Source organism: Brugia malayi, assembly GCF_000002995.4.
Source record: "Brugia malayi strain FR3 genome assembly, contig: Bm_v4_Chr3_scaffold_001, whole genome shotgun sequence".
NCBI lineage: Eukaryota > Metazoa > Nematoda > Chromadorea > Rhabditida > Onchocercidae > Brugia > Brugia malayi.
The window spans coordinates 8968431-8993850 of NW_025062477.1; the positions used below are offsets into that span (position 1 = coordinate 8968431).

Here is a 25420-nt window from a genome sequence, read left to right on the forward strand (position 1 = left end):
CATATTTGCACCACTCCATAATTATATATCCTTTCGTGAATAACCTGGATGCATTAGTTTATAGGGGCAGAAATGAATTCACAACCAAACACTTTCTACTGCTCTCATCAAATATCATTGAAACTTCCCAACACAACCGTGCTACTAAATTTTCATTCAATTCAACTTAGTGCTTTTTTAGCAACAAATCTTCAGTTTTCATTGACTTATTCTTCCCACTTGGACATATCACTTCTGCATTGAAAAATAATACAGTGGTCACTCCTAGTGTTGAGAAAGACTACTAAGAGGTCTCCCACAAGATGCCCAATAAGTGGTCAAGATGTAGCTGATTGGCAGTCGGCCTTATCTTCTTGTCCACTGCACTCTGTTCTTTTTTGAACAGTGACCACTAGTCTGCTATCTTTCGTTAACACCAAGCTTTTCAAAAATTCACATTGATTCTTCCAGCTCATCTTATATATTGCACTTCATGAATATACACATGAAACATTAGCAGTGTTATCATAACTTGACTAACTCGAGACGATTATAACTATTATTGATTGTTTTATGACCTTTTCAGAATACCGTTTATCCACCTCTTGTAATCATATGCGACTATCCTGTATTTTTTTTTCTTTTTCTAATAATATCGCTAATAGTTTTTAGCAGCTTTTTATTAAAGCATGTTAGCTATAAAGCAGCTAATAGAAAAAGAGCACTGGACCCAACTCTTATTCAGGAAACATCATGTATACTTTACCAAAGTACTCTATATGTTGATCAATCTACGAATTTAACGTGATGCTTAGAATTTGGAACTGACTGTATTCATCTTCACATTATGATGAGTACAATAGAGAGTCAAGGAAATAGAAAACGATCATTAAAATATAAATAGTCTGTTTCTTTCCTTAAACTAGTCGTATATAACTGTTGATTAGTATGTGAAAAAGAGAAGTTCTTACAATGGCTTTTTGACGAAAAAGTATAGAGAAAAACAGAAATGAATGCTTTTAAGTCTGTGATTGAGTGTGCGCAAAAGGAAATGTGATAAAATGAAAGATATTACAACAACCATTGAAAGCTTGCAATATGGGAATGATTAGTTGAGGTAAATGAAAGATACAAGAAACGACAACATGGTTTATGAGACATTCATTTTATAATCGTTGAATAATTTTTAAATCATTTATTTTAAAATGAAAATTAAAAATGTTTGCTTCAGATTAAACGAAAGCTTTTTTGGTGACTGCATCAAAATAGACAAATACTATCACTCCTCAATTATTTCGTATTTTTTTTCTTATTATTATCACAAGAAATATTTCATATTCTTATTCATTGAATAGCCTAACTTCTTTGGCAATGATTTTTATTTATTTCTTCATATGAAAATCGATGAACTTTATTAAATCACTCTATATTTCAAATGATTTCAGTTTCTTTCTGAGTCATCAACTTTCTGTTCTCCATTTTCGCTGCTGAAAAGCTCTCAAAAGGAAATAACTGTTCCAATGCCCTTTCCCTATTATCATCAAAAGTTATATAAATTTTAGCATAATTGAGAAAATACATTTGTTTAAAAAAATATCAAATAAAATATTTTGTAAAAATGTTAAAGTTTTAAAGAAAAGCGATTTGTGCCAGACATCGTGTCTAACTAATGAAATTGGAAGTGATGTTAGATGGCTGGATCATTAGTTAACAAGCTACTTATCGAACTATCTTCCAGTTCTTTAACAAGCTTAGCAGTGTTAACAAAGCCAATAGCTGAGGAGAAATGAAATGACCAACTTACTTTTAAATGACATAAAAGCTCCATAAATGAACAGAGAAATAAGGTTAAATCAAATCGAAGACTTGCAGTCATTTTTTGCAAACCTAAACTTACGATAATCAAATTACGGTCTTGTTTCTGTCCAACCATATAATAGTTAGCCATATGGGAACCTCCATCAAAATATTGAAATCCTTGGAAAATTTCAATTACACTAATGTAACATAAGAAAAAAATGATTGCTTTACCAGACTGAAAATCAAAATATTTAATTTTTATAATTTAATGTGACATTAAATATCAGAGCTTATATTTAAAAGAATGAAATTACACGACTTTTGATAGACAAGGAATAAAAAATTAATTCGTCTGTCCAATAATGAAAGTAGTGTACGGACTATATTCACAGCCAGATCTGATTTAAAACCAGTTAACGACACCAACGTCTAAACTTGCTGTTTTTGCTATCCTTGAATTATTCCATAAAAAGGAAAATGCAGGGACTAAATCGGAAACATAAGAACAATCTATGAGAATCCAAACACATAAGAAGTGATATTTAAAAAATAATATCTGAAATAATTATTCAACAGGAAAAAAACTGTGACAATAAAATGAATAAAGCCAACATATAAAAAAGGAAAAGTGAATATAAGATGAAAATTAATACATTAAGTCGCGCTAAATGAAGTTACTAATTCAGAGTATTTAAAAACGAATTCGGTGAACACTAACTGAAATCGTAAATATTAATCGAAACTGAATATGTAAATAAAAGCAAGTTGACATTCATTTATAAAATTCAGAAATTTTTAAATATGCATAAGTTTTTCTTCCCAATCATATTCATTTTTTATTTCGCAGTTCAGTTTGTCTATTTTACATAGTTTGTTAGTTTTTAAAATCCTTAGTGACATTAAAAATATTAAATAACCAAAAATGAAATATCACAGACATGAATAAGTAATTCGATGACAAAACAAAATCGATCAATACTCTGGAAATTCAATTCAAATTTTCATATCAGAACAAAACTATATTCAAAACAAAGAGCTGACTGACCAACTATGGCTTGATACGACTTACTTCTCATGACTAATATTAAATACCTTCACTTTTATCAAAGCTAATATATGATGTTAAGATGTTCGTTAAGACATTCGTAAATAAAAACTAATGACATTACATATAAAAATATAAAAGGGAATGAATATGCATTCTAATTTTTGAATAAAGAAAACTAAACAGATAAATTGAACAATAGTCTTAATAACTAAGTTTAAATGGAATGGACAGAAGTGATGCAGAATGATGATGTAAATGTCCGGATGATTACCGGATATTCCAAATGAGCATTCCCTTCCCATTTCCTTTTGTACGATTTCAAGTTCCCACTTTACACTGGAGAAGGAAATCTCCTTTTTTGTGCTCTATCTTTCCCAACAAAAGGAGTAGAAAAGTGTAAATACTGAGAGTGCAAAGAGTTAATGAGTTAGTTGATGAAGTAACAAGTACAAACCACTTTGTATTAAACACATCCATAATCTTTTTTTCGGGGAAAAAATTAAGGAAACTATGCCTCTCTGCTCATCTGTCTGCATTTTCATCCACAAATAAAAAGATTCTTGTGCTCTATTCTCTCAAACAAAAGGAGTAGAACTAATAGTTTTGAACAAAAAAAAATTTCTTCCTTTGATAAAAGATTTAACGCGCTAGAATGAATTTATCCATGCTAAAGGATTTTTAAAACTCTTCTTGGATTTGGAACTTGAATTTTAATTTAGAGAATTTACTTTTTACTATTTTCATCCTTAATAAGCATGATGAAAGATTTCTGGGTACCACTTATATACTATAATAATGTATTAATAGTAATAATAATATTAATAATATTAGCTCCTTTACGGGGATTACAATAATTCGCAAGATAAATTATGGGATAAGAGTAAACATCAAAATCAAAATAATTATCTTGGTCTCAAAAGACATTCTTAATTGAGCGAATACATCATTTTCAATGCACATGCAAAACATATGCAATTACTTACTTAGTCTTAGAAATTGCTTGGTTAATTAGGAATGCTAATATTTTCTTTTGTCGATAATTTAGATGCGGAATTAAAAACGCATTACCAAATAATACATTTTGAGATTATATGAAAGGGATGTATAAAGAATGACTGACAATGTGCGCTCAAAAAGATCATATTAATGAGGAAATTATTGGAATTCAAATTTAAATTCAATAACTGTTGTGTGGCAAATCTGGTTTTTGAAACGCTCTACATTGATTAATTACTGTATGTTAAATGACTCATTTAGAAAAAGATAACATAAATTAGATGGGGAAAATGCGCTGTTGCAATCGAGACTTACTTGAAATCATTGAGCTTAAAAACAAAATCATTATCGTTATTAGATGATATTGAAATCATTGCTCTAGAAGTTTACTTTATATAGAAAAGGATGTAAGAGACTCTAATTGGCCGATAGTTGATCTATAGCTAGCTACATTATGCATGCAATGGAAAAATGAAGGGAATGAATACGAGGTAAATTAAATCCAACTGTTTTCATAAATAAGATTGTGATAGAATTTACATATCAGTATTTGAAGAAGCACAGGATGGTAAGCAACAACATGAAATTTGTCCATCAATTTCATGAGGTTGGCAAATTCTTCCTTTAATTAAATCAGTTAAGCAGCATCATTGATTTCATACGAGAGAAATTACAAATACTTAAACCTATGGAGCATTACCCATGGAAGGCATAGAAGAGAAAACTGATTTCAGTCCATCCTAAATTAAAATGTCCCAAAGTTGAAGAGTGACACCAATCGGAAAAAAGAAGAGCTTATCATTTTGGTCATACATAAATTTACTATAATTGCCTGAATGATCAATTCTATGCTATATCCGGCTATCTATGCTGTAGATAGGGTTCTTTCATTACAGAGATGTCACTACAAAACCAATCTTGTTTCATCTGTAATCTTTCTGATAAAACTAATGAAAAGATAAAGCAATGTTTGAACTTGACAATGCGATCAGTTTGCGCTGAGTATTTATTATAAAACATCTCGATGACACTTCAAAATTGTTGAAGGAAATGGAGACATGGAACACATCAGAATATCTCCCCTATTACAAAAAAAAAAATCTTTCTTTTCTACTTTTTTGTCTGAATGCTGAAGATTACTTCGAAACAGTAAATTGACCAAGAACAATTCTATGGCATAATAAATCGACCAAGAACAATTCCGCCACAAATGGCATAATTTATGCTAGCATATAAACCATCTCCTTACTTTCTAAACAAAAAGAGAAACATGAAGCATTACTTACCAGGACCTTTAATTTATCCCACTTTTGTTTTATTTAAAGTCTAGTAATACATATCACATCTAGAGACTATTTTCTAAACATGAGAGAATCAAAATTCTGAGTGTATCTGTCACTGCTCTGGTATTTCCCAACAAATTCCAATAACATTACTTTGACAAAAACCATGGATTTCTTCCATGTATAATGGGAGATCGCTCTCAAAGCACAACAATAATTTAAAATGATTGATATGAAAATTGTACCGAAGTCATTAAATATGTCTTTCGCTTGATGAAAAAATGAAGAAAGGTTAATATTTTTGTGTACCGTTCTTTCATCTTTGTAGTCTGAATGAACGATCTAGATAGTGATAATTAACTTCAATCAAATCATAAAATAGTGTTGAAACAGCACACTAGGAATGTGGGCACAGTTACTGCATTTCTACGGCATTCAGCAACTAATAAGTTCTTCGAGTCAGCAGTTAAAAAGAACAGGTAAACTTTCTGGATAATTATAACTAGAGAGATAGCATCATTTCACAGTGCAAACTAAACTAGAGTCTGACAAAAAGTCACAAATTTCTTCAAAATTTGCTGCCCAGAAGAATACCAGTGGTATTTTTATCATTTTATTATTTAAAGCTCTATTTATATATGGAGCCACCTACCACATCTATTTATCATATGTAGTCACTTACCATAAACAAAACAAACTTTATCCATCGGGCACTTCAGTGTTTGAAATGAGTAGCCAGAGTTGGGTAAATAAAACATTTGAATGGAAAAAAAATGTCATCATTTTGAATTACAATTAACTTTGAGAATAATATTGAAGCAAGCAGATTCCAGATGAACAGATGTTCAGGGAAATATTTAAAACAAGAATAAGGAACACCGAAAATGGATATCATTCTAATTCATTATAGATGAAATGACCGCAAGTGGACCACTCCCAACACCTTCGTATAAGCATGACTATTCAAATTGTTTTTCAAAACAGCAGTGTTCTACTGCTCATTACTGTTTGGGCATGATGTTAAATGAGTTGCCAAATTTTTTCAGGTGATTGAACTATGTTATATGGATATGGACGTTCCTGTCAATTCTAAAAACACTCTGATGACCACGCTGATGAAGCAAAAAACTCGAAAGAAGTGAAGATAGATGAGAAGCAAGTAAAGCGAAGAATCATTCATCATAACCACTTCATTATAAAAAATTCAAACTTTGAGCAATTTTTGGAAGGAAATGCAGTATATTTCTTAGTGACAGAAGTATTTGTAGCATAAGGTATTTGAAAGTGAAACTAAAACCTGAATATATGAAAGGATTATGCACTTAACAACTATCTGATACATTTGCTTCACAAAAAAGTCATACAAACGCGTTACAAATTTAATTGGTAAACTATACAAATATAATAGAAATGCTTCATATATATGGCAACTGCTTTCAATTCTCAATGTATATGTGAGTTTGCGTCGCAGTGCGCTAATCGATAATTCAAGTAGATTCTCATTTTGTTTATTCATAGAATAAAAGTACATTATTCTGGTCAGCATTTAAACGATGGGAGACAATACCTATTTATGATAGTGAGTGAGTATTGGCATAAAGTAACAAACTGTAATTTATAAACTTGAAAATAGAAGTGTAGATAGCAATAAATGAAAACTTGTTAAAAACAAATTCTTATGTAACCGCACAGAAACAGTCAAATATCAAAAGGAATTTTCGATGAATCATTTCTCAGTTAGGTTAAACTCGCAATTCTAACTCTTTCCTGTCAGTTAAGATGACTGCGCTCATTGTCCTTTGCAAATTTAAAGAAACTTGAACAGACTATTTAATTAAAAATCCGAGGATCAGCTTTTATTTCAATAGGTCTTACAAACAAATACTTAATAAAACCCCTCTAAGAAACAAGACACTGCAATTAACCATAAGTATAACATTCACAAATGACGATCTCTGTCAGGAGATCATGAAACAAGTATTAATGATGAAAAATAAGTTTGAAATACTATTTGAAATGATAAGTTACTACGCAGATATTCTTTCACCGAATCATTGCTTGCAATAATTGAAGGGATATTCATCAAAAGTTTTATTAGTCCTTGAGACTACAGTATTTTTATAGATAGAACAGTGCGCTAACTCAAAACACTGACTTCAATAATACATTTAGCTATAAAACATGATTCCAAACTAATAAAAAACTATACCGAAATCAAAAAGTTGTAGGTCGAACATCAAACTCGCTTAACATTACGAAAATAAAAGCTGGTATGGATTGTTAGATGAAAGCATATCAAGCAATATAACAGACAAACCTGATAAAGTAAATGTGTTTGGTATGGCAAGATACCACAGGCTAATAAAGGATAATTAAACAAAGATATAATAGTGATAGCAGGCATTTTCTGGAAAAATGAAGGCAAAAACCAAATTTAACAATCAATCAGTATAGAAAATATGATGGTCGCAAAATTCAAAGCGCAAAAAATGCAAAAATAAAAATATCAGAATTGCTTGCTATTCAGTACTACTATTAATAATAGTATGGAAATCATTCTGCAAAATCCACTTTTCCGTAGGAAACAACAACAAAAACTGATTGCCTCGGGGAAAATTGCTATTGCCCAATTTGAGAAAAACTCATTTCTACTTGTTTGAAGGGTCATTTCATTTCTCGAATATCACATAGAGTGTAAAAGCAAATCGACATATATAGAAAACGCCTTTAATGAATTCAGCAAATATCCATCCAATTTGTAATCATTCAAATGTTGCTTCCACATCAATTCCCCACACTGCGACCGCAATCCGAAACCGGTTCTTCAAAATCTTGTTCAGGTCTTAACAAAATCAGACTGACATCCTAATCAAAACCAAATGTAAATACACACAACTTCAATCATCATAGCATAACAGAACCGTCTTTCCTCATTATCCGAATGTTGCCAGCACTGTCTCTCAGTTTACTCATCCGCTTTAACATATTGTTTCAAATTTGAATATAATATTAATATAAGTAAATTTCGGCAAAATTCCAAAAATTATTTCTAAAATGTTCAGTGTTAGAATGATGTGATAAACAGTTTGGTTTCCTAAGCAATTTTCATGGGAATATCTAAATTTTCCATTGGAATATAACCAAAACTTAAGATTCGGAACGTTAAGAACTTAAGAAAAAGAAACTTCGAAAATATTTAACCCTACAATAGGCAGGATCTGATTGTGAAACCTAGAAACAGGAATGAAAATTTGATTGACATCTCAACATGAAGATCTCCAGTAACATCATCCGGTTAACAAAACAGAAGCAGTGAAACTGAGTGTTTCTCAAAAGAACCATCTATAAAATAGCATCTTCTATACATTCCAATAAGTTTAACAGTTTCACATTAAATTTCAATATCAAATTATTAAAAAGCATTAAACAATTTTTGATAGGAACAATCTGATCAAATGGATAACCAGCCATAATTAACCTAAACTTTTCAACTAATTCTGCTCGTTCGTATTGATTTTTTGTTCTAAAAATCCCAAGAAACACATAAAGAATTGCGTGCGAAATAAAATACACATCTGACATTCAGTCTAGAAATTCTCAAATCTTCTGAACTAAAGTTTAATTACTGTTTTTTTGACTTGTAAGTTAAAAATCTTTGACTTAACATGAATAATTACTCGCATATTTCAAGACTCATTTTCATTTTCAATCTACAAATGATTATATCCCCAAGTTTCAGAAACTCTAAATGTCCCACCAAGTAAAGTACTACACTCTAATCCACCAGGAAACCGCACAACTGCACACGACACACTGTCCAAGACAATCTCAAAAAAGCGGGGTCTCCTGGCTCCGAGCCAACACTCGGACATAGGCGGGCATTCAAATATTATTGTTGGTTGTTTTGATTGTTACAGGAAATTGACGAGATAAGAAGATCTGAAAATTCTATCGCTGTAATTGAGTGAGCCAAATGGTTGCTGTGAAACGAGTCTGTCTGTCACAGTTGTCACATCATCATGAGAAGCGCATATGGTTGGGTAGTGAAAGCGGAAATCGATAAGCGCAAATCACTGCTATCATCGAGTGGGCAAATTGTGATAGGAGAAATGATACGGAACGGCAGCAGTGCTGCGGAGCGAGAAACAGTCGCCAGACGGATGCGAACTGAGCAGAGTTCCGGTATGAGCACTCTGGGAAGCAATGGATGATGGCGTTACATGCACAACACTGCATAAAACTTGCCAAAAGCCACCCATTCCATTGCGTTCCGACAAACATCCGCACATGTTTTTTGCATTTTAGGCGTCTCAACTGATTCATTTCGAGAAATTGCCTTTGGGATTTATATATTCTCCTTGGATATTTATATAATCTTCAGATAGGATCATTAGACGACTTAATCGAATTGTTTGTCTTTTTTAATAGGAAGTAGTAAAACATTGAATTAATTTCAGATACGTCGTATGTCTCAAACGCGTAGCGTTTATTTCGCTGGAAAATAGCGTAAAATAAAAAGATTTGCCTCATTTAGGTTACTACTTAATTTATATAACAAAATATTCTTCCCTTTTGCAACACAAAACTAATAGAGGAAGTTAACAATTGCTAACTTGAAGAGACAAGTCGCTAGCCCAACTTAAATCTCGTTTACTTTCGTTCCGAATTAAATCGAGACAAGATCTTTCCTCATCCATGTACTTAAATTTGCTTGCTTGTAATGTGGTTTGCTTAAGTAAAGAAAAAACTGCAGCTATTAATAATAAAGCTTCAAAGATTTCATATCATAAATAACACCTTTGCAATAATTATTGGTAACGTTTTGTAGACTATAGCATTTCAAATTATAAGATGAGGTTTTGCACTTTGATGCAATAAAGATTTATGGAATAGAAATAAAGTAGTAAAACAGCAATGAATAACATTTTGCACTTTTGAAATTAGTGCTGACTTCTCAATGAAATGTATTCGAAATAACGGTATAGAGCGAGATAACGGTAAAAATTCTAAATCAGTAACGGCTCGAGGCAATAACTACAGTTGTTTTTTGATAGCTAAATTAGGGCACAATGTAAACAACTTTTTCGGTAATTCGGTCAATAAGAGCAAAAAATGAACGATAGCACTGCAACAGCTCACCAATTCACAGTGCTGATAAGAAGCAGATTAAATCAGATCAGATCAGTGGAACAATTTAATTTCACAGCTACTGCTCTCTGTTTCTACTTCTTATCCATTAATCTGAGAGATCCTTTGATCATTTTTAGATGCAACCGGCTATTAGTATCGCTTTTTTTCACCCCTTTATCATCCCTTCCATGAAGAGAGACCTAAGAATTGTGTCCTAGTATAATATCACCAATAATCAATAATCAGCAGTATAAATAAAGCACTTTTATTCCAGTCTTTCTATAAATCAAGTAAATATTGTAGTGGTAAATGAGTTGATTAAAATTAAGTAATCGAATCATCATAATCTAATTTGCACTGAATTGAGATGCTGATTCACATCGAGAGCTAGACATTATTCGTTATCATACTCGAGAAAAATGATGTAATGTAGTTGAAGACATCAAGTGTTTCACGTTACGTCATTGGGACGTTCAAATTGTCTATTATTTTTTACTAAATTATTTACCATTTCAATTTATGATACAATTTCACACTAACATAGATGAATTCCATTCACAGCAGCAATGACAATATTTTTTGATAAGACTAAGAATTCTGTTAAATACATGTTATTATTCGCATCAAAATAATTTCTCAGTCAAGTTATAAAACTGTTCTTTCTTATCGGCTTGTCAAAATGACACGCTTATGCGTTTATGCATCGTCTTCGTCATAGCTCTTTTTTTTAATAAGATCATCCATGATCAAATTGATATTCTATTTTTACTTACTTCGAAAGCTCTTCTAATAAAGTCTCTTAATTCGTTGCTGGGATTTGGACTTAAATAGTTTTGGCAACTATGAAAATCAGTCTTAAATAATCGGAAAAAGCGAAACATTTTAGACGGAAAAAAGAATAAAGAAATCTTCCTAACCTCAATGGATCAGTGGTCTACGAGCCATCAATCCTTGATCTCCTTATCAATCATGCTATACTAAATTCAGCTTAACTTTTTTTTGGTGCCAGTGATTGATTAGAGAATAAGCCGCACATTTTTTTGATAGATAAACGGAAACAAAACAGATCGACTTGAATTTCAAACAAGGAATTCTGAAAATTGAAAATATTCCTGAAATGAGTTTGAAACGATCTAAAATACGCAAGCACAGCTTCGTTTTTATGGAACCAACTAAACTTGCCCAAACCGTCAACATTCATTCTTTGTGTCGACAGAAATGTTCAGCAATTCCTTCGTCTCATTCCTGACTTATCATGATTACTAGGTTAATGCATTTATGAGAGACCAACGAGTTGTCTTTCAATCAAATGTCTTTTCTTCGCTGCATAAAGAATTGTCAAATCATAATGAAATGAAAGTGCTGATTAGCAGCTTATACTGTCCGCTCATTTCTGCATTCGGCTTGCATATTACAGAAATGTAATTAATTCGAAAAAATTTTATGCAAAGATGATATAATAAGGAAAACATTACAATCACTCGAGTGTCACTGAAATGTTGAAGTTATTCATGAGGAAAGCATCAGAATGAAATTTTTTGAAATGGCACCTTTTTCGAAAAAGAGGAAAAAAAATGCTAATAAATGTGCAACAATAAAATAAAAAGAATAAAGAACAACAAAAAGAGCTGATATAAAGGCAATTAAAGAAATTATCTTTACAAAAAAAAAAGAAGCGCATCTGTAACTCGCAATTTTTAATAAATGAAACTTGATAAAGTGTTTCCGATTGATTCCTACGTACGCATAATAGAATAATTGTAAAATCAATCCAAAGTTGCAAACAAATAAGTCCTTAGCTTCCAATAATTATAAATGTATGCAAGGTCCAAACAATATATTTTTACAAAATTTCCAACTGAAAATTTCGAAGAAGTCAGAGGGAAATATATACAGAGAAACTTCGGAAAGATCTCAAGCAAATATATAAATCAGGTATCTTCACTGACTCTTGAAGACTTTACATACTTAGAAATGCTGCGAATAGATTAGAATTTCGGAAAACTTGAAAAGTTCTGAAATAATATACTGAGGGAAAATTCCAGTAATTTAAATTTTCCCAGTAGAAAAAAACCCCACAATAGTTGTGGAAATAATGACAAATAATATTAAATGGAATTTAAACAATAATATGAAGTGAAATCAAATAATTTTCACTGATAGCGATGAGATCTATCAGATGAAGAAAATAATCGAAATTGTTTTATAAAAATTCAAGATTCCATAAACTTCAGTGACCTATTCGTTCTAATTTTCTTGCCGTATCGGACAGCTCTGCTGCAACTACTGATATCACTACAAAAAATACGGAAGTTTATAGGTGATTTACTACAAATTATAGAAAAGGAAAAAGTGAAAAATAAATTTGTTGCGATAGTTCATATTTATTCTAATTATGGAACACTAAGCTTATATGAGTGTAAAAAACAGAGTCAAAAAAAAAACTTACTTTTATTTGAAAAGACTGGTGTTTTTGGTGGGGAAGGGATCGGTGTTCGAATTTTCATCAATCGCTCAAGGAAACGATCCAACTGACTAAAACGTATGTTATCGTGTAATGTTTCCAGTGAACGCAGTGGAGGCCAGAAACGGCGAATTTCTGAAACATTAGAAGATTCGCTTAGATTCACTACGATTGTAGAGTGATGATAATGATAATGAACAACGGAAAACACTTATCTCCCACAGATATCTCATCTTCTGCTTTGTACGTTTGTAATCGTGGAGCACTCGACGATCGCGCGATTACTGCAGTAGACAAAACCGCCGGACCTGCTAAGAAAATGAGATTAAACTTAGTCTGAAGAAATATTCGTATACCAAGCTTTTCGACAAAAAGTAAAAGATTAAAGTATATTAAAACGTTATGAAGGACATCTCAATGAGTGAAATAAGAATAAAATATCAGAAACTAATTCGAAAATAAGCGACTTACTGTTGGATAATCTTCGTCGTGCTGAATCATTCGATTTACCAAAAAGTACATCTGTGCTAATTAAACGGTTATCCAGCTCTAAACATGTTACTTCCAAATAATGCAATAATTAATAGTGTCAGGAAGTTGATTCATAATGAGGACAGACAACAAAGCAAGAAGTAAAGCCAGACCTGTTAAGAAGCTGACTGTATGATGCTTGAAGCAGTACGGAAATCTCGATCGACGTGCTAAAGTAAAGCATTTAAGTATTCTTCAACAGACTTTCCAAAAATATGCAGTATGTATTCGCTGATAAAGATAAAGAGAGAATTAATAACTGGACATATGGGCTCATATAATACATGCAACATCAGAATCATGAAAATCAGTTCAAGCGTTGGAATCAAATCACCGCCCATGCAGTTGCGGAATAGAACGCAACCACTCGGCAACTTCGTTGGCATCCCGACCATTTAACCAATTAACCGACTTTTATAACCCAATAGACGATAATTGCTTACATGCAGAACCGGGAGAATTGTGCCCATTTCTTGGACCAACAGTCACTTCAGTAGTAGCGGATACGGGATCGTCCGGATTCACAAAATCCCTGTTGATGTCCACTGTAGATTTCTTGCAAGACATGTCGCTCATCGATTTCATCAAACCAACAAGATGGCTTTCTGCTGAAGAACCATGTGCCGACGTCTCCATATCCAAATCGCTTATTGACGAGCAGCTCCCTGCAAAACTTCGAGAGTCTGCTCCAGTTTCACTGTTTGCAGCAACACGCCGTCGACTATGATGCAGACTCCCAGGACTATGTCGAGCCAATTCATCTGTTGCTGAAAAATAAATGAAGAAAAATTGTACAATTTATTCCGATTGAAAACCTATCGCGACTAATCTTCAATGCACGAATACATGAGTTTTTTCGTTTAAGAAAAATGCTAACAGCCTCCTGTTAACCTCATCAATTAGCTCAGACAAGATAGCTGAACTGTTATTAAGGTAAGAAGATAAAAATGCATTTTCTTTTCATTATATATTATGAGTGTTAAAAAGATGAAAGATGATGCTCACTGTATTGACCGGAAGCAACTTCATCCAGTGCAACCAAATTGACACTTTCATCATTTAAGTCATCTTCTGAATCGTTCAGTTCTAGACGCTTCTTGGTAAGTGCTAAAGCTTGAGCAGAAGCTTTCCCAACAGTAAGATTATTGAGGCTGGTGGATGAGCTACTTTCTGAATGGCTTCCGTCTGTAGCATTGTTAATTAGAGTTCCTGGAAATGCCGAATTTCCGGAATTGGTTACATCCTATAAGAGAACATAAACAATAATATTGATAATTTATCTGGATTCAATTTCTGTTTTGTTTTCTTAAAAGTTGCTATCTTATAGTTAAATCTGTCTTATGGATTGGAAAATAAAAACTCAGATTGCATCGCTTTTTATCAAGCGATTGATGACAAAGATAAGTGTTGGTTGATATGGACGTTCTATTCACTTATCTTTTATCTGAATACATACGAAAGAGAAATTAAAATTAGACTGCAGTAAGATTGCAACTAAGATGATTAGCTAATATTTAAAAATCTACATGGTGGAGAGACAACTAGATGATACCTTTTCACCACCAGCAATTTCCACCGATGATAATGAAGCAGTTGATGTTGTGCAATTTCGAGTCGAAAGCTTTGATTTTGTTCCTATTGGTCCTGAACACTGCTTACCACTTGAGCTGGAAATGAAAGCATTTAAACATATACCAAATGTGTATGCAAGCAATGATATCAAATGATCATAATTGTTTCTCTAATGCAAAATGATGAGTTTTGAAACTTTATAAACAATGTAATTGTAGGACGGCAAGATCAATCAAAATCATCATGGTGAAAAAAAAAAAAACGGATAAAATCCAGCTACTGATAAACCAATGATGAATCAGATATTTCATATAATGAGTTACAGAAAGTGGATATGATGACCACAAGAAAATAATGAAACATCACTGCTTGTTTCAGCATGCTACACTAACTGGAATTCAGTTATCAAAAGAAATTGACTTTGGAAAACGCGTTTCATAGATTCTTTCCTTTTCAGTTAAAAAGCAAGGATAAAGGCCTGGTGAAAACAACAGTTCGATATGAAAGCGATCAGTGCCTTGTTTCGTACTTGTTGTTCGACTATCTTCGTACACCATCAAAACCACTTGCGTCATATAATTATATTCGGTAACTGATGACAGGAAGTGCATAGCACGTTGCCACTTCTTATCATCTACCTACACGTAATACTTAGAGAAGAAACTGAATAATACTGTTGCAGTCAAAAATTAAAAAAGCCAAGCATAAATAAATTACTTAAATTTCTTGACAACAAATTTTTCGTATTTTAGTAATTGAAAAAAGATATCAGGTATTGCAGCTAACAGAATCAACAATGCACAATTTGGAACTAATAATTACTAATTCAGACATGATGCAGTTATGTGACAAAATATGTTCATATGGTTTATGTGTCATTGTGATAAGAAATGCAGTTATCAATAAAGAATGCAGTAATCACATTGTAAAAGTCAAAACAAAAATGAGGAATTAACCTTGCATAAGCCGCCATATTTTATCAAATTCATTATAGTATGTATGTGTGACTCGCTCGTAAAATAAAGGCGAGTGCGAACATGTCGAAATGGTGTAGCAATTCCTTGTGACGCTCTGGAAAGCAAATAAAAATTAGGAAATAAAATTTGAAGCTGAATGTACTAATTGCAATGCAAAATAATTACCTTGGGTCCAGACGAGTTTGTGTGTCATCTTCATTTGGATTTTCGACGCAGTGATAAAGGTCACTTTTTATTTTTTTCAATAGTGGAGTGCAGACATGTTGTCCAATGATTACTTTGCTGTTTTCACTAATCCCATATTCCTGGAAAAGTTTTTAAGCATTAAACTTTGAATGTTACTGATAACCGCTCTTCTCTTCGAATATGAATCTATCCAAAGCTTAACACCATGTCAATCAGTTAAGGAAATATCTGTTGATGGGTTGAATACGGACGGAACTAACATAATACCTATACATTCAACGAAGTAAAAAATACCAGGACCACAATCAGAAGGCTTAATTTAAAAGCATCTGTTTAAAAAAAAAAAAAAATTTAAAACCTGAGGAACGACGATATCCGCCATATTTTTTGCACATAAGTACATTCTTTCAAACTGGCCTTCATTATTAATACATAATTCCGGATTATGCTCCATATCATATTTGATGTTATCATAAATATCCGGAATTTTAGAAATGTCGAATTCTACATCACCATTTTTGTTAACTCGACGGAATTCTTGCAATTCTTTAGCCCAACGCCGTTCAGCCAAGTCCCAAGATTCATTCAAATACAAGGACCGATCTTGAAAAATCTACTATGCGTAAAACGCATACCGCAGAAAAAATTATTCATACATATCGAAATGTTTGCTTGAAAACGAACTTGATTTATTGCATTTATGCCACTGAATTATTTCAACCATTTGTTGTACATAGCTTGCAATTTCTTCACACATTTTCCGAGGATTTTTGATAAATTCCATTGCATTCGTTAGAGAACGAATACCTGACGGGTTTAAATTTTCATGATCTTCTGCTGTCCAGTCACGATCTACCTGCAAAACAGCAGATATATTTTTTCTTTCATTCTAAAATTTATATTAAAATTTACAAATAAAAAGGTACTTGTAGTGCTGAATGAAGGTAACATTTCAGTTCCTGCTGAAAGTCTCGCGCGTTAACATCATCGTCCAAAAGTCCATCAGTGTTCGCTGATTTAACCATTTGCATTAAAATTGGTGTAAGCTCACCCTCCAATGCCAAAAGACCCTAGAATATCAGTAAAGCGATTCTGAAATCAAAATTGGTTATCACAAAATTTTTATTCACCTATTTCTTTCTTCAAAATTGTAGAAATTATGACTTACTTCATAAAAAATGAAATAACTACGTACTTTAGCAAAAGCAGCTGCAGTCATCTGTACACGTCCTTCGTCAGATGCATAAATTTTCAAATCGTGTCTGTAGGTACTATGGAGACGAAGAAATCCCAAACCTAAATTTAATTGCGAAAATGAAACGGATCTTAAGAGCAAAATGGAAAAGAAAAATGTGCAAGAAAACTCGCTTCAAAGCGTTAAAACTCAACCATTTGGGAACAGAAAGGTACCTTGCGTATCCTCTGGACAACTCTTACCATCGGTTCTTCGGATTCCAGGATACAAAGTTCTAAATAGCTTTCCAAGCGCTTCTGCCTGTAAATTACCTAAAAAAGTTTAAATTAGATACTTCCATTCAACTACTAAATTACAAGTAGAAACATCGATTGAACACTTCAGGAGAAAAATGTAACCTGCAGTAGTCAATTCTCCACCCCATTTTAGAATAAGCATAAGTGCTGACTGCTGATGCACTTCTTCATCATCAGAACTTTTGATTTCACGTGGTTTCAAATACTTCAACTGCACTTTCCTATTGATACCCGAAAAATGACCATACCTTCAAGCAATTGCAATTAAAAGGCAGAAATTTTCAGTGTGTTGTAATTTTAAACGTAAAAAACTTACATTTCAAGAACAGTACGCACTTGATCCCACTTTTTGATTGCTTCTTCACATTGTTCTAAATCTCTTTCAAGTTTAGAGGAACTGCCGTCATTATCTTCACAAGATTCCATTTCTTTTAATGATTCATTACGACGCCCCTTGAAAATGAAAAGATTTCTCTAACAACTCTACAAGAAATAAAATTAATGAATTAGTAAGTAAAATTAGTACCACTAATTTAATGATGTTGTTCTTACTTGCTGCTCATGAAGGATTTCGCGAGCAAGTTCAAGCACTTCCATAAGTTGGTTTGGCCGTTTCATTTTGATTTCATTTTTATTGCATCCATTATACTTTTTGAATAAATCGAAGAATCGCTGATCCGTTACAACAATCTGTTGATAAAAATCGATGAGGAAAATAATTCATACGAAGGAAGTAGATATTTTCATTTTATATTACAGTTCATCATAAGAATAGAAGTGATGCTCCATGCAATAAGACGAGAAAACAGAAACGAGCAGTTCATTTTACTGATTTCAACAAAGGACATGCGTGGCAGAAAAGTGACGAAAAGTAGTAACGTGATTCAATATTTACGTAACATAACAAAAAGCATCCTAAAAATTTATTACAATTATTCCTTCAAATAAAAAATTTTACAAAGTAATGTCACCTTCATTTTCTGTTTTGGAGTTCGATCACCATGTCTAATAATGGCAATGACACACCGTAATTCCATTATTTTTCCACTCGGTGTTGAAACCAGAGGTGGGTCATCTGTAAGCCAGTCGAAAATTGATATTAAAAAAAAATTTAAAAAGTTGAACTGTGCTATATCACATATTCCGAAATGAACAGAAGTAAATAATTTGAAAAAGACTAAAAAATAACCTACCATCCTGATATGGAATTTGCCATGGTATGCTCATCGATGATGCCAATCGTCTTAATATAGTATTTCCTAGAATCTTGGCCGTGTCCTCATAATACTTTGTTGAACTTTTAACAAATGAAAATCCATTAACATCACACACGAAAGATTTGCCATTTGCACGTAACAAGTCGAAGCCACAAACAGTTTGCTACAAGGAAAATGAATTTAATCGGTTGAAAAACTAATTATCGTTGCTTACAGTAAGTGTTTCGGTGAGTGTTGTGCAAATCAGTGCTTTATCAATTTTTCGCAACTTACCCCAAACGCCATAACTACTTTTCTTGCGATCAGCTTTTCCTTGCTACTCAAAATAACTGGATAACGAACTTCTTTTCCATGAGAATCACGTTCAACTTTTCCATCCAAACCAGGCGCTTTCCTAGCTTCTGCATGAGCATAATACGGACCCACGGCATAAACCTGAATCGACACAGTCCTTTAAAATATAATTCGATTTATCCTTAAACCTTCTTAAATTACTACTTTATTAAAATCTGAAATAGTACCTTAACATCAGTGCCATCTGCTGGTATGAAATCTTCGTAAATGTAAGAACCTTCTCGACGAACTGTGCTTACGGGAGAATACCAACTGCTACGATTGTTTATCTATAAAATATAAAATAACTTTCCGAAAATAATCCTTACACAGGTCCGAAAAACGTTCCTTCTAAAGTCCTGAAACAAAACATTTCACTGTTTTCTTCCTTAATTTTTCAAAAATAAGAAAAATTGAAATGAACCGTCCATAATTCTAAGTCAAGGTTCGGAACTGATCCGGAGCGGCCAATTACATTTTAAGATATTTTTGAAATAGTTAGGCCACATAAACTGCCTTTAACTTTGCTCAGGCATTAATTCTACATAAGATTCCGCTGATTTTTTGAATTTCCAATGCAAAACATACTGTGAAGGATATAAGACACCTGAGATTTATAGACCAAACTAAAATACATTGCAGAGAACATTAACTAAGTACCTTTTAGTTCCACTATCTTCCAAATACAAAAATGTAGCATATCAACGTAAAAATGTAGCGTATTTCAAATATAAAAATAACAACTCAACAAAATATAACAACTTGCAGCCGTTTACTATTAATCACAAATTTAGTATTTAATTAAAATGATTAAGAACAATTAAATTTTTATATTTGAAAATACTTATTCATATTTGATCCGAAATCTCCTGCATGCCCAAAATTATTACTTATATGATTGAAAAAAACATCTTTCCCAATTCTGTACGCATTAGCATATGAAGCAAACCACTAAGAGTAGCAATTTTCCCTGAACAATTATACAGTTCTCCCTGAAGCAATTCTCCCTGAACAATTATACATTCAACATAATCTGGGTAATGTTTATTACCTTTCTGAACAAACGTTGTGAGCCACCACCAACGGAACTTGGATAATAGATGTATACATTATGATCTTCAGCAGACAACGGCTTCTCCACAAATGGTTTGTTGAACATCATTCCATTGACCTCGATATGATCGCTAAATTCCTTCAACGTCCCTTCTCAACAAAAATTTGTTTTAGAAAACAAATTGAAAGTAAAGATAAAACACACCAAGACAATAACTTTTGAAATTAACAGCAGTGCAACAACAATGATATAAGAGTTTGAAAATGAACTTGCCAACTTTTCCTTCCTTGTCACGTAAGAGAACACCATGACGAGGATGCTCAATACCTGCGCGAGCTAAAGCTTTGAAAACTTTGCGCCGATCTAACTGAAACATTTTTCAAACTTAATTAAAAAATTGTCGTACTAAATGAATAAAAGAATATGGAAGGTCAGGAAATAATACTATTATGTAACTCTGCAGGACACTTATGTTGCCTTGCTGATCGAATAAACTGTACGATTTAAAATCTAAAGAAGCTAAAGCTTAATTAAGAAATATTTTACAACATCGAAATAAGACTTACTAGATCATACTGTCTATGTAGGTCATTAATAACATATGGATGCCTTAAACGTTCATATTCGATAGCTTTATGCAAGGGAAAATCAGCTGCGTGGAAACTGATCAAACAATCACATAGCGGCCATCGTTCAACAGGCTCTTTCAATATTACCTCTTCAGGAAATATCACAAACTCAAGCCAATTCTGAAATGCTGGACAGACATTTGCACTGCAGTAAGTGTAAAGTAATACTGCTGCATAATAGGTAAGCAGTGAGAAGTGAGAACAGTTGCACTCATCTGCTTGAAAAAATTCAAAAATTATTGTACTATTGGAAGCATACCCCGTAGTATTCAACTATTTTTGCCATGATTTCTTGCATCGGTTTGCTTGTTGCTTTTCTTTTCATCGTACAAACTCCGATTACTATCTCCAAAAAACAAAAAGGTAGTAATAAAATAATTATATCAAAATTTTCCCAAATCCAACTTCTTTTTCTACCGAATCTTGTTTAGAAATTTAAACCCTAAGTTATTACTTTTGTGAGACCAGCACAGTTGCCCAATTTACAAAAGAATTTATTCGAAAGCACCAGAGATAGAAAAATGTTAAAACTATGTGCTTATGATTTTCCCATATTTAATGCCCTGGAATGCCTTGCAAGTTCCTTAATTATAGAAGTCTAGAATTGGAATCAAGTCCCTTAATTCCAATTCTAGACTTCACCTTGCAATGTCAATACATTCTTTCGATTTCTACTGACAATTTGAACTGAATCAATGTTGTCGATTTTTTCCCAAACTATCTTCCAAATTCTTGTTTGGCCAGTCAATCAATCAGACATAAAGAATCCAACTTTCTTTGCTGATTCACGACTGGATAATACTGTTGGCATGACCCAATGAAATTTCTATGCTTCATTAAAATACCAATCGACAACAGTCACAAATAAATCACTGTAGTTGTAGGTGACAGGAAACAGTCCTCAGATTGGAGCATTTCATTGTTGGAAGAGCGTTTGAGTCTAAAAGACTTTAACTGTTTAGTGTGGCGATTTAAAAAACGCACTGCTTACGGTCACTTTTTTTGGAAGACCAATTTTAGACCATTATTCCGGAAGTTATGAATATTTTATTTTAATTATGTTAACTCCGTTTCATTTTCCCACTGTTCGTTGAGTTACACAAAAAGCGCTGGTGACGCACTCATGCAACCACTGCAACAATGGAGTGTCGATTAAAATGAATCATATCATTCATCCAAATCAATTCAGCAGTACAAAATGATATTGCAGAAATGAATTTATATTAACAATTAAATCTCGAGTCCCAAATTGAGGAAATATATTATATTGTAATATACTATTAGTCAGACTAGTCTAAATTCCTTAATACAGCAATTACTCAAGATCCAATAAAGGTGATACATCACGAATGGTGAATATCACGAATTTTGATTGCAAATCGCAGGTGGACATCACGAATTTTGATTGCAAAATTCAAATCATTTAACGTAACCACCGTCATCTGGTGCATTCAGTAAGTGCACTGTGTAACTTTTATTATTGTGTTTCTAGTTCTTCGCAATGGCAGTATCTCCATTGTTCTTATAAAACTGATCTATCCGTAGTAAATGAAGATAAGGTCATAGCTTCGATTTTGTAGGACATTGAAACACAAATAAAACTGATAGACAGTATTAAAATAATTTGAGGAAAATAACTCTACGGGCTATGCAAAATTCAATTCCGGAAAAATTTGCGATAAGTTAAACTATCAAACTCTTTTTGAACGTCAGAAAAGGTTTGCCAAGACTAATGCAAAAAGAAACCTACAACACTAACATCTGCTTTAAAGTCTTGGCTTTGGAAAAAAATAGATATGCTCTGAAATCGCCAGTTTCTCACACTTTCCAACCCAATAAAAGAATATACATAACAAACAAATAAGTCCTCGACTTATGTTTCGCTAAACAAAAAGGGGAAAGCATGTATTAATAGATTTGATAAATTTTATTCCCGAACTTACAGGATGATAAGTTAACAAAGGTAATTGAGTTATACTTATAAATGAAACAAATTGGACACATAAATATCTGGAATTCTGATATTTTTACGCTGGTCGTCTTGCGAAACCAATTACCACAACATATACGATTAGGAAAAAGGTAATGACTTTGTTGTCTATTGTTCCAACTCGGCCGTACTATTCAGGCGTATTTGTGCGGCAATTCGATCCAAATCTTTTCGTCCCTGAATGAAATTATTAGTATAAAAATGACAAGATATTTGTTCCATGTAAAAAACATGCTACTATCTCATAACTAATTTTCACTTAAAGAAACGTCCTTCGGGAACCATTAGTGTGTACCCAACAATATATATAGAAATTTTATGTATGCGTAATAACTATATCCCATAGTTTCAAACATAAACGACCATACCTGCCGGGAAAGTGTTCGGCCATTACCTTCCGGATGTTTCTCAACCCATTTTATGGCCTCTAGTGTTTGAAGCGCTTTTCGAATAACAGAACCAGAAGCTTTAGAGAAATGATTTGGTGTTACTCCTCGTCGTTTAGCTCCACCATAAACGCGCCGTAACGCACCAACTCCTGTAAATGAAGTTCAATATGTATAAGGAAATAATCCCAAATAATTTCAAAATACAATCTGGTTCTTTTTAGAAAAATATACTCCCTGACATAGCCTCATTTAAAAAAATAAGCTCAAAAAATTAATCATCCAGTCCAAATAAACTTTTTTGTAGGTCTCTTGATACTAATACTCTGTACTTTGACTAAATATTAAGATAAACAGGGAATGAAAGAACAAACCTGTTGGAGAACGAATATAAAGACGGCGTGCAATGCTAGCAGTTCTGGTGTAGTACCAGTCAATGTCAATAGGTGCAAGTTCTTTGTAACTTCCCATTTTCACAAGATCTGACCAATCAGGCACCTTCACTTTTCCGCTTTTTTTCAAAAAATGTGCGATGTGTTTAACCATTTCATGCTGATCCACATCCTTAACACTCGTTGGTTTAACCATTGTCTAATATTCGTCCCTCTCCGAATGTCTCTAGAAGATATGTCTGTTAATAATAAGGATGAAATGAAAGATCAGCTTCAGGTTGTATAAGCAAGTAATATATGCTATAATCTTTTTAAGAAATCATTAATAAAACAGTAATCAAATGTGTTAATGGACAGAATGCCTTGCATTTTTAAACAATAGCTTCTAAGTTATACAATATACCACTGTCCTGGAAAAATGCTGTGAAACTAATTATGCCACAAAGACGAAACAAAGACTGAATCCAATGCATTAATACAAGGGCATGACAAAGAAAATATTTTAACATTATAAAACGAGTATATATAAATGAAGTGTGATGCGACATGCAAGACTGTCCTCTTCCTTCACAACATTTTAGATGTAGTATGGTACCATCTCAAATTCCAACACTTACCCTCAAACCGTTAAGAAACCACCACAAACACCCAGGATATACTGAACAACTTGCGCGACACATCACATCCCTACTTCAACTCTAGACCCTTGGTACGGTCTGTTAAATTTTGTTTAGCCTATAACGAAAAGTATTGGATGTAGAGAGCAAGAAGTGTTGATGTGTCGATGTGGCTTGTGTAGTCTGTTGCTAAGGCTAGGGTAAGATATAATTTATCGGGGAATCTGGTTATTCCAAGTCAAAATGCCGGTCGTGACAGATATTTTTAGAAAAGCGTGGACAAACTTAAGATATGGAGGTATACAAAGACAACTGTGTCTGAATGGAATGGGAAATGGGAATCTGTTTTTAAAGAAACGGACAAGAAACATATTGCGCGAACAAAAGATAACTCATAGAATCTTTAATGAATAATAAATGAACTCAATTCCTCGTGCATGGGATTAGTGACATAGCACGAAATACGTAACTTCTAGCGCAAAAAGATTCGTATTGAAGGGTTTCTTCCTGTTCTCTCGATGTAATACAGAACTTACGAAATCCAGATTCGCTATCACCAGTTCGTTTTTCTGACAGTTTCATCTGTTAGTATGAAACATACAAGCTCCCAGGCTGACCATACAATTGAAATCTACAAGTCCCACCTCCGTACTATCTTCCAGTAAATAACTAAGATTTGTCCACCTCTCACAAGATATTTTCCTTTCTGTGATTCCAATCCATCTCAGTAATGTCACAAATCAGTATTTCGCAATATTACTTTTCCCAATCATTAAGGAAGGTAATACCACTTTTTACTCCATCCTGAAGATTAAGTGGTATTCAAAAGGCTTGCGTCATCCATAATCGTGATAATTTATTTTCACAAAACATAGCAAATTATGAGAAATCGCAAAGTTGGTACAAAGGCTAACAAAAATTTAAAAAATCAGACTAAAGCGAAGTTGCTTGTGCTTCTCAGAACCATGACAAGAGCACTTATTTTCGCCCCTGAAAGGGTTCATGAAGTCTCTCTGAAAAATAAACAAAAGATAACTAAATTCAAAGTGAGCATTTGTGAGCATCAATAGCTCGCAATATAATGAAGATGCTACAAATAATTACAACCGTAATAATAAAGTAATACAAAACAGTAAGAATAAGAGACGATCCAAAACGAACTATGAATGAAAATGTAAAGCGTGGCAGAACAGAACCCCAAAACTTATACTGCCGTTTTGCTTTCCACCTAAAAAGGATGATCGTTAATTGTGACAAGCTCCAATTCTTGAAATCCACGGCGACAGAAGATATAATTAAATCTGAATGAAATTCAGCTGAAGAGACCTACATAAACATCGCACAA

At 33.0% G+C, this 25420-nt stretch overlaps 4 protein-coding genes and 1 non-coding gene across 5 annotated transcripts; 2 read left to right on the forward strand and 3 right to left on the reverse strand.

The window, feature by feature from the left end:
- Positions 1-1439: 1439 nt before the first annotated feature.
- Positions 1440-1927, reverse strand: Bm17649 (Uncharacterized protein; the record flags this gene model as incomplete). The annotated part of the gene is made up of 2 exons (XM_043080542.1): positions 1440-1466; positions 1784-1927. The coding sequence occupies 2 exons, from the start codon at positions 1925-1927 to the stop codon at positions 1440-1442; spliced, it is 171 nt and encodes a 56-aa protein (XP_042936476.1).
- Positions 1928-9125: 7198 nt separating this feature from the next.
- On the forward strand, positions 9126-9491 carry Bm12928. Its single transcript, XR_006227886.1, has one exon. It is a non-coding gene; the product is annotated as an Unclassified non-coding RNA Bm12928 (non-coding RNA).
- Positions 9492-12466: 2975 nt separating this feature from the next.
- Bm4154 (CG14616-PC, putative) lies at positions 12467-21015 on the reverse strand (the record flags this gene model as incomplete). The annotated part of the gene is made up of 27 exons (XM_043080543.1): positions 12467-12531; positions 12686-12855; positions 12912-13008; positions 13172-13249; positions 13345-13401; positions 13675-13998; positions 14237-14474; positions 14784-14898; positions 15224-15441; positions 15760-15874; positions 15946-16085; positions 16325-16569; positions 16651-16822; positions 16893-17036; positions 17162-17262; positions 17377-17472; positions 17560-17705; positions 17774-17910; positions 18010-18147; positions 18429-18532; positions 18651-18837; positions 18948-19109; positions 19196-19297; positions 20059-20213; positions 20335-20428; positions 20628-20810; positions 20950-21015. 27 exons carry the CDS (start codon positions 21013-21015, stop codon positions 12467-12469), a joined length of 3849 nt encoding a protein of 1282 aa, XP_042936477.1.
- A 1659-nt stretch (positions 21016-22674) lies between these two features.
- Bm1046 (Uncharacterized protein) lies at positions 22675-22776 on the forward strand (the record flags this gene model as incomplete). Its single annotated transcript, XM_043080544.1, has 1 exon — positions 22675-22776. One exon carries the CDS (start codon positions 22675-22677, stop codon positions 22774-22776), a length of 102 nt encoding a protein of 33 aa, XP_042936478.1.
- A 12-nt stretch (positions 22777-22788) lies between these two features.
- On the reverse strand, positions 22789-23654 carry Bma-rps-19.1 (40S ribosomal protein S19S, putative; the record flags this gene model as incomplete). The annotated part of the gene is made up of 3 exons (XM_001902882.2): positions 22789-22857; positions 23049-23218; positions 23441-23654. 3 exons carry the CDS (start codon positions 23652-23654, stop codon positions 22789-22791), a joined length of 453 nt encoding a protein of 150 aa, XP_001902917.1.
- Between the last annotated feature and the right edge of the window lie 1766 nt (positions 23655-25420).